Here is a 15957-nt window from a genome sequence, read left to right on the forward strand (position 1 = left end):
CTTCTGCTTTTGTATCCACAATGTTCACACGGCAAACGGTTCAATGTCTATTCAATGGTAACCCTCAATGTCTTTAGATTTTTTTTTAAAGATTACTTACAGTGTGGAAACAGGCCCTTCGGCCCAACAAGTCCACACCGACCTGCTGAAGCGCACCCACCCAGACCCATTCCCCTACATTTACCCCTTCACCTAACACTACGGGCAATTTAGCATGGCCAATTCACCTAACCTGCACATTTTTTGGACTGTGGGAGGAAACCGGAGGACCCGGAGGAAACCCACGCAGACACGGGGAGAATGTGCAATCTCCACACAGTCGCCTGAGGCGGGAATTGAACCCGGGTCTCTGGCGCTGTGAGGCAGCAATGCTAACCACTGTGCCCACAAAACTGTCTTGAAACTGGCAGAAGAGGTAATGGTTCATTTTGAAGTCTAACTGGGTGCAGGTTAAAGTCTAACTGACCAACCACAATATGGAATGCCCTGGTCCAGAAAAAAAAATTGGCCCAATTTTATTCTATGTTTTAATTTCTGATTATTGATTAGTGATAACTTCATGAAGAAATGACTATAGTTGCTGTGGAAATTAGCTCGGAGCCAAGTTTCAATTCTACTTTTGCTAAGAGTCCATTGTTGTAGCTCTGAATTATTGATTGAAATTAATGACCCTTCAAGTAGCTTCCTAAATAAAATGTTAAAGTGCAAACAATTATAGCTTTCATCACCTTTGCATGTATTCTCTGTGACAGTGAATCTCAAAGTGGTTGGATAGTTACTTGCATTTTACATCCTTTTACAATCACAGCCAAGATCAGAAACTGTTCTGCATTACCCTGGTGATCGTAAAAAAGGAAGTTGATCATAAAACTATTTAAACACACAGATCAATGTTTATTTTATATGGTTACATCAAAACAAACTGCAGGTTTAAACCAAATTGATTAAGATTCACTGCAAATTAGTGAGAATTGATGACTAAGCCTTAACTTGTGGAGATGTGCTGCTCTTTATCTTCCTTTTCACAACTCGTCAGTTCAGGTATGTTATTGTAGCCAACTACGGAGGGGTTGACATTGAGATTTGGAAAGTTAACAAAATTTATTGAGTAATTGTCACTTTTCATGTGCTGCGTTGTTATTTAACACAATTTACACCATCACAGAGTTCAGTAGTTGCCAATTGATGAGACTGTTAATAAAACTATAAAGTTTCATTGATTTTGATGATGCTGAATTATGCAAGTGTTTCAATTTATAAGTTGTTTTCATCAGGAAGTCAGCACATGGCATTTTCTTTATCTTAGAAATTGGTGTCTGCACATTCTTAAATAAAACATAGGATAAGAGTCATGGCAAAAGCCAGTTCCAGGCACCTACCTCTTAAAAAAATAACACTTGCCTTATGCATCTCCTTTAAACTTCTTCCCACCTCACCTTAAACCTATGTCCCCTAATATTTGCTGACACATGGTCTCAACTTTAGTATGTATGGAAGCACTACGATTGACTTTTGTCCCCAAAGTTAGAAAAGGAGCAGAAAGAAAATTTAGCCAATGTTCCAATACCTGATCGTTATCCACTAACCACGTTGAATTGGGAAGTGGATATCAATGATATGAATCGGTTTGACATATGATGACACTCTTGACTTTACACGCAAACAACTGTAACTTCATCTGGAAGATTACAAGTGACCATGAAACTAGCATGAAGCACCAGGATTAGAGTAGGAGGTTGTGGGGAAAAGAGACAATTCTATTGCAAACATGCAGGTAGTCAAAAAGAAATATATCTGTATATATACTATGCTGAAGCAGTTCAAAAGCCAAGAAAAATACATATTATTAGCATTAATAGCTTGGGCTTAGTGATACAAGAATGATTTTTGGGAACATTTTAATATCATCACATCATGAGCGGGTAAACATTACAAAAGAAAATGTTCTTTACTGAGTCCTTTAAATGTAGAAATAAAAGTGGTGAAGATTTCTGAGCTCACTTGGCTGGATGGCTGTTTTGTAAAGTAGAATGATGCCAACAGCATGTGTTCATTTCCCGCATTGGCTGAGGTTACTATGAAGATCCTGTTTTCCCAATCCTGCCACCTTACTGGAATTGTAGTGACTCTCACAATCAGCTCTAACATGAGAGCAGCCCAATGGTCGATTGGAACAATGGTGGCTTTACCTTTACTAATCAATGATATTTATAATCAGATATGGTTAGATTTCAACCAGAAAAAAAAACTTCGATGCAGTCAAAGACAAGTGGGATTCAGATGAAAGCAAGCCTACTGCCTTGCATTAAAGAATGGTTGAGAGTTTAAGCATTATACAAGCATTGAACCCTTCATAAATTTGACAGATTTATCTGAAGGGTTCAATGCTTGTGTAATCAGGAATGAAAAGCCAATTTATTGGTACTGTTGTAAGAATCAGTCATATGTCCTGATTTGATTTGGCATTTTACAGGTCAGTCATAGTCCCTTGTTGTTTAATGATTCAAAATGCAGCTACACCAACCTGGATTCTCCTGCTCTCTTAAAAAAAACTGTTTTGTAATATTCCTGCTTAGCTCATTAATGAGTGCAATTTTTAAGGCAATATAATGCAAAGACAATGCTTTTGTTCAAGTGGTACGATGTTGGTGGAAAACAAAGGAATGTAAACAGGCTACTGCAATGCTATTCTTCTACATCTCAAAACTGCAATAGAAAGCTCAGCCTGTGTTATCTCAGTAAATGCCAAAATAAATTCTAAGAAAACACAAAATGAATTGCAAGCAAGCTCCATTATATTAATTTTGTTATTGGACTTTTAGATATTTCAGTTTTATTGAAAAGGTAGATATTAAAATGTTGATCCTGACAGATTATCACTCTGGTTTAAATAAAATTCTAATTATTTAGCTTTTAAAGTCTACAAATGAAATAAGTATTTAAAGAGGGGCATACTGGACTTATAATAAATGACTAATGTTTGGCAAGAAATGTGTTAGAAAATAGAATCATAGATTAGCACAGCACAGGGGACTTTTGAGGCTGTGATCCAGGGATACTAAAACTGACCTGGAATAAACATAACATTCAGGCAAAATAGTTAAATATAGAATGCCCTGAGTTTTATATCTTGAGTGAAAAGAAGAGGCATTGAAAAATCCCGAACGTTTTAAACTTTTGATGCAGTAGCTGAGGCACATCATGCAGTGTAATAATATTAGTACTAGGTGCAGAGAGATAATTTTGTAAACATGAAGATATGTAAGTTCTATCTGCTAAAGATTTATTTCAACATCAAACATGCAATTCATTAAAATATTTCATACAGTAAAAATTAATTGAAAATCCTGCACCAGAAAAAAAAATATTGAAAATTTATCCAATGACAATATTGCTGTTTATATCAATTATCAATGACTGGCCTTGCAATATTCTGCCTTCTCCCAGAAAAGCCACATTACATATTAAACAACATGATTTACCAAGATACAAATCAATGAGATAAGCAGGTAATCCATAATCAGTCACATTTGTAATAATTTTGTTAGCACAACTATGAGATTAAAAAATCATTTGTACTGCGACTTTACACTGAAACTCTTCATTTCTGATTGCTCCTTTTCTTGTTAGATTATTGATAGTGTAAAATAATAGTGACCATAAAGATGAAAAATGTGTTGCTGGAAAAGCGCAGCAGGTCAGGCAGCATCTAAGGAGCTGGAGAATCGACGTTTCGGGCATAAGCCCTTCTTCAGGATATACAAAATGCTGTTAGATGCAAAAGATAGGGGAAATTTTCAATACAAGACTGTGCACAAATGAGCATTGCTCCTGACCAAAATTATCATAGAATTAGCTTAAAGCTAGTCTTAAAAGAAGATTCTGATTGGTTGGCAACTATTACAAAAATATTCCATTTCGCTCAGTCTTAGTGCCTCATTGTTCTGTATCAGAGCTGCTGCTGTGAAGTCAACAGATAACAAATAACTAGCAATGCAAATTGCATGCAAATTCCTATAAGAAAATGTAAAATGCCACACATCGATAATGAACTACTTCAAAGACATCCAATTATCTAGATTTTGGTGCACCAGGGTCCATTTTCACTGTTGGTTTTTTTCTCATCTGAAAATAGTCCCCAGGGTGCTAAAACCTATGAATATCAAGAAATCTTCTCAGTTCATTGTTGTTGGAATTATTAAAGGAGTATTATTGTCCATATATTTCAAAAATAATCCCTAAAACACATTTTCCATGATCCAAGACCAGAGGCAAGGTACTACAAATTTGCGACTGAAATATATTGAGATGAATGCAACATTCCATAATTTTCCATGTGAATGAGTGCCTTATTACATTATTTGTTCAGGACTGTTGATCACACATTTAGACTTTTCTGTTGAACAAATCAGTGCATTCATATTTTAATCAGTACACCTTTTTGTGGTCCTACATTTTCCAAGATGCAAATAAATTACAAGTAAACATTTTTGTACTGTATTTCATTCATTTCTCATGAATGACTTAGATTCAGTAACTGAACCCTTCGATCTGTAATTATTCATTAAACATTTTGGTTGCAAAAGTACTTTTGAAATTCATCACTAGATCAAAATATGTTAAACTATTGATTTTATTGTGAAGTCACAGAATTATACAACACAGAAACAGACCCTTCAGTCCAACACATCCATGCTGACCAAGTTTCCTAAACTAAACTGATGAATTATAGCTATTTAGTTGATGTAATAGTATATTCTGGTACGCACACATATGAAACTCTGTGTGTGATCGCAACATAGTACACTCACAACATGTTAGGATTAATTGATTCTGTTTCTCAAATATTAAATCTTGCAAAATGATCATTTTAGCACGTCAGCTTTGAGGTTCTAAAGATTATTGGATGAAAGATTTCCACAATGCTAAATAAATCCACAGCCATACATTACACAATATAAATAAATTGCTAACAGACCTATCAGGAATTGAGTACAGAACAGAGAAATTGGAGAGATTGTTCATAGCAGCTTGGGTTGACAAATAGAGCCTGAAGTTTATACCCAAAAGCACAATCTATATCAAAAATCAATAGTTAAAGCACATAATTGTTCAAGTATATTTACAAAGGTAGACAATCTTTCAAGACTTATTATTTGCAATTGTTACTGCAGAAAGATGGTCTACCTCCCGAAAATGCACTTTGGGGAAATGAACTGTGTAATACAAAGCCATATGATCAGAAAGGTCTTCTGCTCATGTCCTTTATTAAGTGACTTGGGATGACACTAATATGCCAAAATAGTTCCATGCCCTGTTAATTGACAGAATGGAGGGCAGGACAAGGAAATACTGTCAGTAAGATAGCATCTGGGGGTTGCTGATCACCAAACAGTCTGTGCTCTGAAAGCCACATGAATGGCAGTACTGGGGTTCAACTTTCATTTTCTTATGATTGAATAGTTCCCCAATACAAAATTCACTCATCAACCACCCACTTCAGTAAGGCATCAGTGATGATGAGATATCACCTTCAATAGCATCACATTCCAAATGGGGTGTTGGCTTCAGAAAAATTTCTGAAGTGGGAATAAGCAAGATGTTACTAGTATGTAGAAAATATGGAGGCCATCGCAACAACATATTAACCAGTTTCTCATCTAGCTGTACTGTTTGATGAATGGGCACCATGATTCTGGGCCAACATGCAGTTTAGATTCATTTGAATGCTCTGGGAAAGAAATTATTTCTGCAACATGATAAATCTGCCTGCAAGTGACTGCGGATGGATGGCACTGCCTAATTAGCGCTTGCACTGATAAAGAGAAATGAAAATGAGCCCCTTGATGGTGTACAGAAATTCTGAAATTGTTTGTATAGTTACATATTTTCAAAACATGAAAAGTGTAGAGCTGAAGTATAATTTAACCATCAGTCGCAGTCAGATTATCGTCAATTTAGTCAATGAAATATGACCCTGTCAGAATTCCATAATTTCATATCCCTCACCAACTTCTTTACTAGTCTAAAGGAACAGGTAGACAAATATTGGACTGTTCTCAAAAAAGACCTTTACAACACCAACCCCGTTGGCTTCCTCTGCGGCAGGCAATGTATCGGTCGCATTTAGAACTCTACTGTTGTAGGTTTTGCATTTCAAACGTTGCATTTAATTAGGCCTAAAACAGCTAGAATATTGTAGCATCATCAGTTCTGGGCAATAGCATATTCATCACTGCAACCTTATCTGTACGACGGGATAAACTGTCCCGAGAATATACCACGGGCGAGCATCTCGTTGAGCTGAAAGCAAGCATTATCGTTAGGCGATTTTTGTACGTTAACTAATGAATCCATGCGCAATAAATAAATAACTAGAAAGGACAAACGACTCCTGGAAAATGGAAACTTCAAACCATAAAGCTGCAAGTTATGTTGCGCACTTCAGAAATTCAAATGGTTGGGAGACGCTTACGTGGCAAGAGGTCTGGCACCTTGGATTTAATGAGTTCTACGGGAACTTCGACCTTTTCTAACGCTGGAAGTCGTTTCCCAGCTAGACAATGGGAACGGTGTACCTGCTGTTTTCGATGGTCTCTTGACAATGTCTGGCCTTGGAATTAAAGTGATGGATGCTCGTATTCTAAGACTGGACGTGGTTGAAATCGGCAAGTAATTTATTTCTCACATGGAAATTATCCAGGAAACAATATTTGAAACCCAGGATTGCCTCGGTCTGTGATGCCTCACTATCTGTAAAAAGTCTCCTCACAATTTAAAGCAATTTGATTTGAAACTTTGGTGTGGAGAAGATTGGAACAAAAGGCTAGCTTATTGAATGGAAGGGCACGGAACGGAACACTGAATCCCTTATCTCTCGGCTGCAGCTCTGTAATTCATTGCCGTGATAAAGCACCAGGGTAGAAAACATTACAACACTGACACAATCCAAAAACGGATTAGATTCTGACATAAGCTTGCTCAAAACCTAATCAATCAACTCCTTGCTGTAACATCAGAAACCAGTGCTTAAGTAGAGTGCTTAATCTCCGCAAGTTGCATTACTGAATTAGCAGCGACCGTGTCTTTGAACAAAGTAAAACACATTTCGCCGATTGGAAGATCCGAGTCACTGAAGGTTCGACTTAAGCAGTTCGAAGGAGCGGACCAATATTCCCAGATAATTATCGTCAGGCTGCCAAAACCGGGAAGCCCATGACCAAACAAACCCAATATTTCTTGGGACTGCACTCCACAGTGTACCCACCATTTGAAAATAACTTCCAGCAAACCCTCGCAGTCACTAAACGTGGCCATTTAGAGAATCTGACCCATTTTCGCCTATTTCACGCCAAGTTACTAACCGCAGCCAGGTGACATCCTGGAGCTGCGTCCCATTCTCCGTGAGAATTAACCAGCTCCTGACATTAACAGGGGGATAAAAAAAAAGAGGGGCGCTCACATCCAGGGGAGCACGGGGGGCTGTAGTCACTGTACCAAAGGAACCTGATTCCACACCAACGCCACTTCCACAGTATCGATCGGCGCGCTGTCTGCCCAACGGTTACTAATGAATAATGCCCCACACACTCAGATTTGGTGGGTTTTTTTTTAAAGGAAAAGTTCTCAATAAAAGCACCGTGTAAATAATACTCACCGTGTGAAGGAAGCATTGAAGTAGAACGAGAAGGAGCGGATGATGAACGGGATACCTCATCCTGGCTTGCTCTCTCTGAAGTGCTGCCTCTCACTCGGCTCTCGCATATATCCAGTGTTAGGGATGGACAGGGGCAAAAGGAGCGGGTCCTGCACAGAGACAAGGAAGGGGAAAGGGATTTTTAACACAAAACGAAACACCGAATGCCTTGCTCTCTGGCGAAGTGTAAGCCTTCGTGGACAGTAATAAGATTCAATGAGAAACGCGTGTCTTACCGTCACTTCCAATTTGACAAACGCTCCCGCCTTAAATCTGACTGAAGATTTGAAAATCCCACAGGGTTTTTATTTTCTCTCGATCCTCACCACTCTCTCGGCGATGGAGCAAGTTAGTTAACACATTTTTGGCTCTCCGCACTCTTATTTTCTCGGAGCGTGTAGAGTTTTTTTTAGTTTTTTTTTTAAATGTTGCTTGTTTGTTTTAGTCTTCCCTCGCCCCAGACTCAGGTTTTGCTGGTGAATTTGGCAATCCGACTGACCCCTTGCAGCCTGGGAATGTTGCTGATTCCCGGTTTTGCTCCAGTGGCTCTAACACACGCCCACGTGGTAATTCTGAAACTAGAGAGAGTCACACACACACACAGCAATGATATTGCCTCTGAATGGGACTACAGTCCAGCTCCCCATTGTCACTGACACCCCGATTGATGACCCCTGCAATTGAACCCGGCCTGGCGAGTCTCTGCCACTCCTCTGTGTTATAGATGCATGTTACCGACCATCAGGAAAGGGCTTTAAACCGAACGCAGTTGCAGCATCATCTCTTCTGCAAAAGTACTGGCTCCACACTAAGCTCAGCACCGAGAAAGTGAAATGAGAGGGGAGGACAATCGCTCAAATTGCCATCATTTCCCCATTTGGCTAACCCATGGTTCTATAATTCCCAGACTGATCAGATTAAAGCCACACAATATTCCCGGCCTCAGATTGATTACACACTCGTGATTTTTATTTTTAATGAGATGCAGTGCCTATCCCAGACCCACACCTTTCCTCTGGAACTGTCCACTTTATCAGATTTAATTTTGACCGAGAATGAAGCTGTTGGCTCCTGCTCCAGTCCATGGTGATGGGGAACAACGTGCCATGAAATACATCCTCAGTCAAGGGCACTTTCAGTTTGCAAACCTATGTATTTCTCAACTTTAACGTCGATTGAACGTCCAACGTTCAAAGATAGGCGCTGTTTATCCGGCCGAATGGTCACCCATCTCGAGGGAGTTGTTCCTGCTTGTAACACGTTGCTTGAAATCTTGGCGAACTTCTGCAGCCTGACAGTTTGCCCTGTCAAAGGGTTAACTCGTCAATGACAGGTGCTCACCATCAACTACTTGCTTGACTGTATAACAATCCCTGCCCCATCCCTCACTCCCAAAGAGCTGAGGTTGAAGGCAAGTATGCGGGGATTTGGAATATTTAATCCGAATCGAGTCAGGGCAGTGTGCCGTTAAAATAAAGGCACTCCATCAGCGCAATCTAGCGGTCAGTCTGGGATGTACATTACACTGACTTCATACTGGGTTCAATCTCAGGATTTTTATTACCGGCTGTCTTCTGTTGATTCTGCAGTCTGTTTTTATATAGGGTTTTATGCCGTAATAAATAGAACATATCCAACAGGGAACTGTAGAATAGAGAACTTAATTCCGGTCAATCCATCATAAGGAGGATTGGATAATTTGTGACCATTACTCAGTAGATTCTGAAATGAAATTAATAGATAATAAACTTAACCCATATGTTTAAATAAAGAAATGATCCGATTGCTTTTCCCCCCAATGTAGTGTGGATCATTACAACCACGTAGATAGTTTTAATGATCCCAACAGAACTGATAAGCCGAACTGACTGTTCCGTGGGAAATCTAGTAGGTATTGTTTCAGAAATACCATCCAGAATTAAAACAAAAACTAAGGATCAAATTCATGGCGGTGTCGACATTCGAAGAATCGTATTTAACAGAGGCACAGAACTGAAGTGAGGTTTACCCCTTTAAAGAACGAAAAGGAAATTTCACTGGGCAATCCACGACAGCATCTCCAGGATAGGAGATTCCTGAGCTTTCCCACTCATTTCCTGCTAATAGTTATTCAAGAAACGTTAGAGGATTAAAGATCTGTTCAAATTAAACTGAACGCCTGACTAAAATCACTGACACCTCCAACTATACCTCCCCCGACCTCTTACCACGAAACCCACTCAAATGGCCTCAGTGGGACCCAACACAATGCCGAAAGAACTGCGGAGGCTGAAAATCAGAAATAAAAACAGAAATTGCTGGAAAAGCTCAACGGCTCTGGCAGCAGTTGAAGAGAGAAATCAGAGTTAACGTTTCAGATCCAGTGACCCTTTCTCAGAAGGTCAGTGGGTAGAATACTGCAGCATGTAACTCACCTCCTGAATCCCCCAAGCCACAAGTCTGGAGAGTGATGGAATATGTCCCATTTGCCTGGATGGAGGCAGATCCAGCAACACTCAAGGGCAAAGCAACCAACTTGATTGCCACCAGATTCACAAACACCCACTCCCTTCACCACCATCACTCAGTAGCAGATACCTACAAGATGAATTGCTGAAATTCACAAAAAAATCCTTAGAAAGCACTTTCCAAATGAACACTTCCATCTAGAAGGACAAAGGGCAACAGATATAGAGGAACAATACCACTGCAATTTCCCTCCTATCAACTCATCATCCTGACTTGGAAATATATTGCTGTTCCTTCAGTGTTGCTGGCCGGAGTCCTGGAATTTCCTCCTTTAAGTGGAAGTGCCTGTGTTGGACTCGGTTGGACAAAATAAAAAATCACACAACACCAGTTTATAGTCCAATAGCTTTCAGAGCATAGCTCCTTCATCAGGTCACCTGATGAAGGGGCTATGCTCTGAAAGCTTGTGGTTTCAAATAAACCTGCTAGACTGTAACCTGGTGTTGCGTGATTTCTGACTGCCTCCTTTAACAGCATTGTGAGTCAACATAGAGTTATGGAGATGTACAGCACGGGAACAGGCCCTTTGATCCAACTCGTTCATGCTGACCAGATATCCTAAACTAATCTAGTCCCATTTGCCAGCACTTGGCCATATCCCTCTAAATCCTTCTTATTCATGTACCCACCCAGATGCCTTTAAAATGTTGTCATTGTACCAGCCTCCACCACTTCTTCCGGCAGCTCATTCCATACATGCACTACCCTCTGTGTGAAAAAATTGCATTTTAGGACCCTTTTATAGCTTTTCCCTCTCACCCTAAACCTATGCCCTCTAGTTCTGGGCTCCCCCACCCCAAGGAAAAGACCTTGTCTATTTATCTTATCTGTGCCCCTCATGATTTTATAAACCTCTGTAAGGTCACCTCTCAGCCTCCGTACTCCAGGGAAAACAGCCCCAGCCTATTCAGCTCTGGCAGCATCCTTGTAAGTCTTTTCTGAACCCTTTCAAGTTTCACAACGTCATTTGGGTAGGAAGAAGACCAGAATTGCAGGCAATATTCCAAACGTGGCCTAACCAAGGTCCTGTACAGCTCCTATACTCAATGCTCTGATCAATAAAGGAAAGCTTAAGGACTGCAGAGATCCAAGAAGATAGCTTACCACTATCTTGTCAAGAGCAACTTGGGATGGGCAATAAATACTGGTCAACCCAGTGATGCCCATGTTCCATGAGTGAATAAAAATGTGATAGATTTAAATGAGGAATAATGGCAGGAAGATCAAGTGGAGACTAAATGCCAGCATAGACTATTGGGCTGAATCATTCATATGCAGGCAGCCAGTGAGGCAAATCAGGTAGTTCTGCATAATACATCTTTCATTAATGTGAATTGGCTGTAATGTAATTGCGTGAATAGGGAACGCTGTTTCTAAAATGTGAACTTTTAAAGTGTGTGTTGAATATAACGTGATAACAGCAACATTTTAAATGTATTTGTAATACGCTGTATTGATTTTTGTACAGTGTGCTGGGTCACAAAGGAACGCAACCATTACTTCCTGGAAGAAATACTTGTAGATGAAGAACCAGGGACGTAAGAAATCTTTGCAGTCAAAGTGGCCAGTGCTATTAATTTGGCTGATAAAGTGACTTACAATATTTGTTACACAATTAAGCTGCCGTGAGTAACTACCTAAAATTTCAAATTGAATTATAGAATAATTACATCACAGATGCTATCAAACCACCTCCAGCAGCAGGTGGCAACTGGAAGGGAGGACACTGAGTAGGGGAACTGGAGAAGTCAAGTTATCTTCTTGGATGATAAAGAATCATTGTCAGAAAGCAACTTCATGGAGAAAGGGAAAGAAAAATAAAAGATTTCCTCAAACAGATGTGAACTATAGGGTTAATTCCATATAAGTATTCCTCGTTGAATCTTAATTTCCCTCTCGTATATTAAGTCCTGATACTAGTGGAATAAAGAATCCCTGCTTCATGATCTTCAGGCCATCTGTATGCTCCTTGTGTTACACAGAGGATGCTCTTCAGCCTGTCATGTCCATGCTGCCTTTCTGCAAGAGCAACTCAGCTGGTAGCACGCCCCACTCCTCTCCATCAAATTCTTTCATCTCAGGTGTTTGTGTTATTCCCCTTTGAAAGACACAATTGGGTCAGACTTCATACAGTAGGATTCCTCAGGGGTCAGTCGGAATGCTTTTCTTGATATCTAGATTTGCTGAAAGAAAGCACACTTTCAAAATTTCCAGATGATACAAAACTTGGAATTATTTTGAATTCTAACCACCACCATGCAAAAAAAGGTATCTCCTCATGATTTCTCTCCACAGATGCTGCCAGACCTGGTGACATTTTCCAGTGATTTGTCTTTATCTCCTTATGCTTTGCTGGTTCTACTGTCATTCAACTTATATTGGTGTCCTCTGGTTCCAGAACTTTCTACTAGTGAGATCAGTTCCTCTCTATCCACTCTAAATAGACCCCTCAGGATTTTGAATATGTCGATCAAACATTCTTCTCTCTAAGGAGAGCAACCCTGTCTTTTTTCAATCTGTCTGCATAAATTAAGTCCCTCATTCCTTGAACAATTTATCAATTTTCTGTGCACCCTCTCTAACTCATTCACTTTCATATTCTTCCTCTAGTATTGTGCCCAAAACTGGACACAATATTCCACATGCAGCAACATTTTATAAAGGCTCATCATTGTTTCCTTGCTTTTGTACTCTGTGTCTTTATTTATAAAACCCAGAATGCCCTATGTCTTCTCCCAGTCTGCCCTGCCACCTTCAATGACTTGTATATTTTGACCTCAATTTTTTTCTGTTCATGGAATTGTATTTTGTATTGCCTTCCTTCATTCGTCCTCCCAGAATATATCACTTTTCTGCATTAAATGTTATCGCCCACAACATTTCTATACCCTTTTGAAGTCTATCACTATCCTTCTCACAGGTCACAACTTCCAAATTGTGTCATTTGCAAATTCTAAAAATTGTGCTCTGTCTACATCATTGATATGCATCAAACATATCAGTGATCCCAGTACTGCCCTAGTGAACCCCACAGTACAGCTCCTTGGAGTCTGAAAAACAACTAATCCCGCTACTTCTATTTCCTGTCATTCAACTAACTTTAAATCCATGCTGCAACACATCAATCACATTAACCAAATCAAACCCCATCGTTATCTAATCAGAAATCTCAATCAAGTTAGATAAATACAATTTGCCTTGAATAGACTTGTGCTGACATTCCTTAATTAACTCACAATTCTTCCAATGATTATGAAGTTTGGTACCTGATTATCATTGCTAAAAGCTTACTTGTCACTCAGGTTTAACTGACTGGCCTATAGCTGTTGGGTTTATAGTTATGCCCTTTTTTAAAACAATAGCGTAAGTGCACAATATTGTGATTGCACATCATTTACATCAAAGAAAAGAGATTCTAAGTGAACAAATGTGGAACCAACTAATTCCAGGATTGCAGTTTATGGTTGCCCATTAGAGGGCAGACAAATTCTGGCCCAAAGCAGTGACTGTAAGCTTATGGGCTAGTGAGACTTGGAAAGGAACAACCCTTTCATTTTCAGAGCCATTCAGCACTTAACCTCATTACATCCTTGGCTGAAACAAGGACAGAAGAGCTGAACTCCAGTTTTGATTTGAGAGTATTGACCTTAACATCAAGTAAGTATTTGACTAAGTGGGGCGTCAAGCAGCCCAAGCAAAACCAGAGTCAATGGGAACTGGAGGAAAGCTACATTAGTTGGTGTCATTTCTGGCACGTAGGAAGATGGTTGTGGTTATTTGATGTCAGCTCCAGGACATCTCTGCACAGCTGAAGATAGTGATTCAATTATCTTTTGAAGATCACAACTGAATCTGCTCCCACCATACATTCTTCAGTGCTTTCTTGATGCTGACTACTCACTCCATTTAAAAAATCCTCATTGAGTACTACTTCTTTTACTAATCATCTTAGACTAGTGACCTCTTGATCTCGATTCTTCCTCCAGTGGTAACTGTTTCTCACTATCTATGGTAGATATTAATCTATAAGCTATTGTTAAGGAGTAAGTTCAAACAGTTTTTGACAGTGTCTTTATAGAGCCTGAGGACAAATAGTGTTTGACATGTTAAGTATGTAAAGTGGAAAAAAATCTGCAATGAAAATGTTCTTTTCAATAAATGACAGTGCGAAATATTAAATAATGTTAAATACAGGTTTAGTGCATAAATATCCTGCAGCACATTTCAGTGATGGTAATGTACATGACAGTTACATTAAAACAGGCCAGTTAACTAAATGATATAATGTTTGTAGACAGTGAATGCATGAGGTAAAGTTATGTTACCATACATATTTTTACAACTTTCATTTAATAAAATCCTGAATGAATCTATTTAAGAAATTGCAACCGATAAAAGTTTCTATAGAACTTTATAGCACTGACGTTTCAACATTTTGAACCAATGTGTCAAGAAAATAAATTCAACTAGGAGCTCAGCCCCTTTGTGAACTATCATTGTTAACTCTTTAAACATTAATCATTGTGAGAAACAGTCATATATTTAATGTAACATTAAAAAGTAAACAGAGAACTCACAGGAGTGTCCAGTGCCAATAGCTGGGAAAGAATTATTGGATTCACATTCTAGTCACAATGTTGATCATGTAGGTAACAACATGTAACAACAAATGAGTGCCCATGTGTGAAAAAAGCTGTGTGATTTATATATGCTAATATTATATCTTTTGGACTTTGGATTTTAAAAGGTATCAGGTCAGATACCTTTTGAAGGGATTTAATAATGAACAAGGTCATTTTCTAGTTTGGTCCAAATCATCATTTTAAACCATTTTTCCCAGGATTCAATAACAAGAGGTCACACTTTCAAGGTGAGTGGTGAAAATGTTAAGGGGGAATTCATGTGGCAAGTACTTTACACAGAGGGTGTTAGGTATCTGGAACGCGTTGCCAGCAGAGGTAGTATAGGCAGGCACTGTAGATTCATTTAAGAAAAGACTGGACAGATGCATGAGTAGATGGGGAGCAGAGGGATACAATGCTTAGGAATTGGGCGACAGGTTTCGACAGTAGATTTGGATTGGCTCAGGTTTGGGTGGCCGAAGAGCCTGTCCTGGGCTGTAAATTTTCTTTGTTCTTTGTTTATTAGGTGTCAGAATGTAGGCTTCTGAGACCCTCTGGGGTATTAATGGAAGTTTGTTTATGTTATGGTGGTTTACAACAGCAGAGGGAGAACATTGAAATGCACCCGGTTTAAAATGATCAAGAATTTATTTTGGCTTAGAAAAACCCAGAGATTGGAAACCTTTTGAGCAGTTTGAAGGAGAAACAACTAGATTCAGAAGCAGACTTACTCTCTCTTAGAAAAAAAGGAAACTATTCAAATCAGGAATGCTTGTTAAAAATACGCATTGATTATTTAAAGATTCAACAAGTCTAATGGTAAGGTCCCAGGGAGTGTTGCTGAACAAAGAGACCTTGGAGTGCAGGTTCAAAGCTGCTTGAAAGTGAAGTCGCAGGTAGATAGGATAGTGAAGAAGGTGTTGGTATGCTTTCCCTTATTGGTCAGAGCATTGAATATAAGAGTTTGGAGGTCATGTTGCAGCTGTACAGGGTGTTGGTTAGGCCACTTTTGGAATATTGTGTGCCATTCTGGTCTCCTTCCTATTGGAAGGATGTTGTGAAACTGGTAAGGTTCAGAAAGGATTTAGAAGGATGTTGCCAGGGTTTGAGGACTTGAGCTATAGGGAGAGG

At 39.3% G+C, this 15957-nt stretch overlaps 2 protein-coding genes across 2 annotated transcripts in view; both read right to left on the reverse strand.

Moving 5' to 3' along the window:
- LOC122551721 (neurexophilin-2-like) overlaps positions 1-8231 on the reverse strand; it is a 147610-nt gene extending 139379 nt beyond the window's left edge. Inside the window, exons 1-2 of the mRNA XM_043694085.1 lie at positions 7933-8231; positions 7658-7806 (exon numbers count right to left, since the gene is read on the reverse strand). Coding sequence (XP_043550020.1) covers positions 7658-7717 — 60 coding nt within the window. The 5' untranslated portion in view covers positions 7718-7806; positions 7933-8231. The remainder of the gene's footprint in view (positions 1-7657; positions 7807-7932) is intronic.
- A 3238-nt stretch (positions 8232-11469) lies between these two features.
- Positions 11470-15957, reverse strand: part of LOC122551722 (transcription factor 15-like) — a 30347-nt gene continuing 25859 nt past the window's right edge. The window contains exon 2 of the mRNA XM_043694089.1: positions 11470-12387. Coding sequence (XP_043550024.1) covers positions 12379-12387 — 9 coding nt within the window. The 3' untranslated portion in view covers positions 11470-12378. The remainder of the gene's footprint in view (positions 12388-15957) is intronic.

Source organism: Chiloscyllium plagiosum, chromosome 7 (genome assembly GCF_004010195.1).
Source record: "Chiloscyllium plagiosum isolate BGI_BamShark_2017 chromosome 7, ASM401019v2, whole genome shotgun sequence".
In the NCBI taxonomy this organism is placed as follows: domain Eukaryota; kingdom Metazoa; phylum Chordata; class Chondrichthyes; order Orectolobiformes; family Hemiscylliidae; genus Chiloscyllium; species Chiloscyllium plagiosum.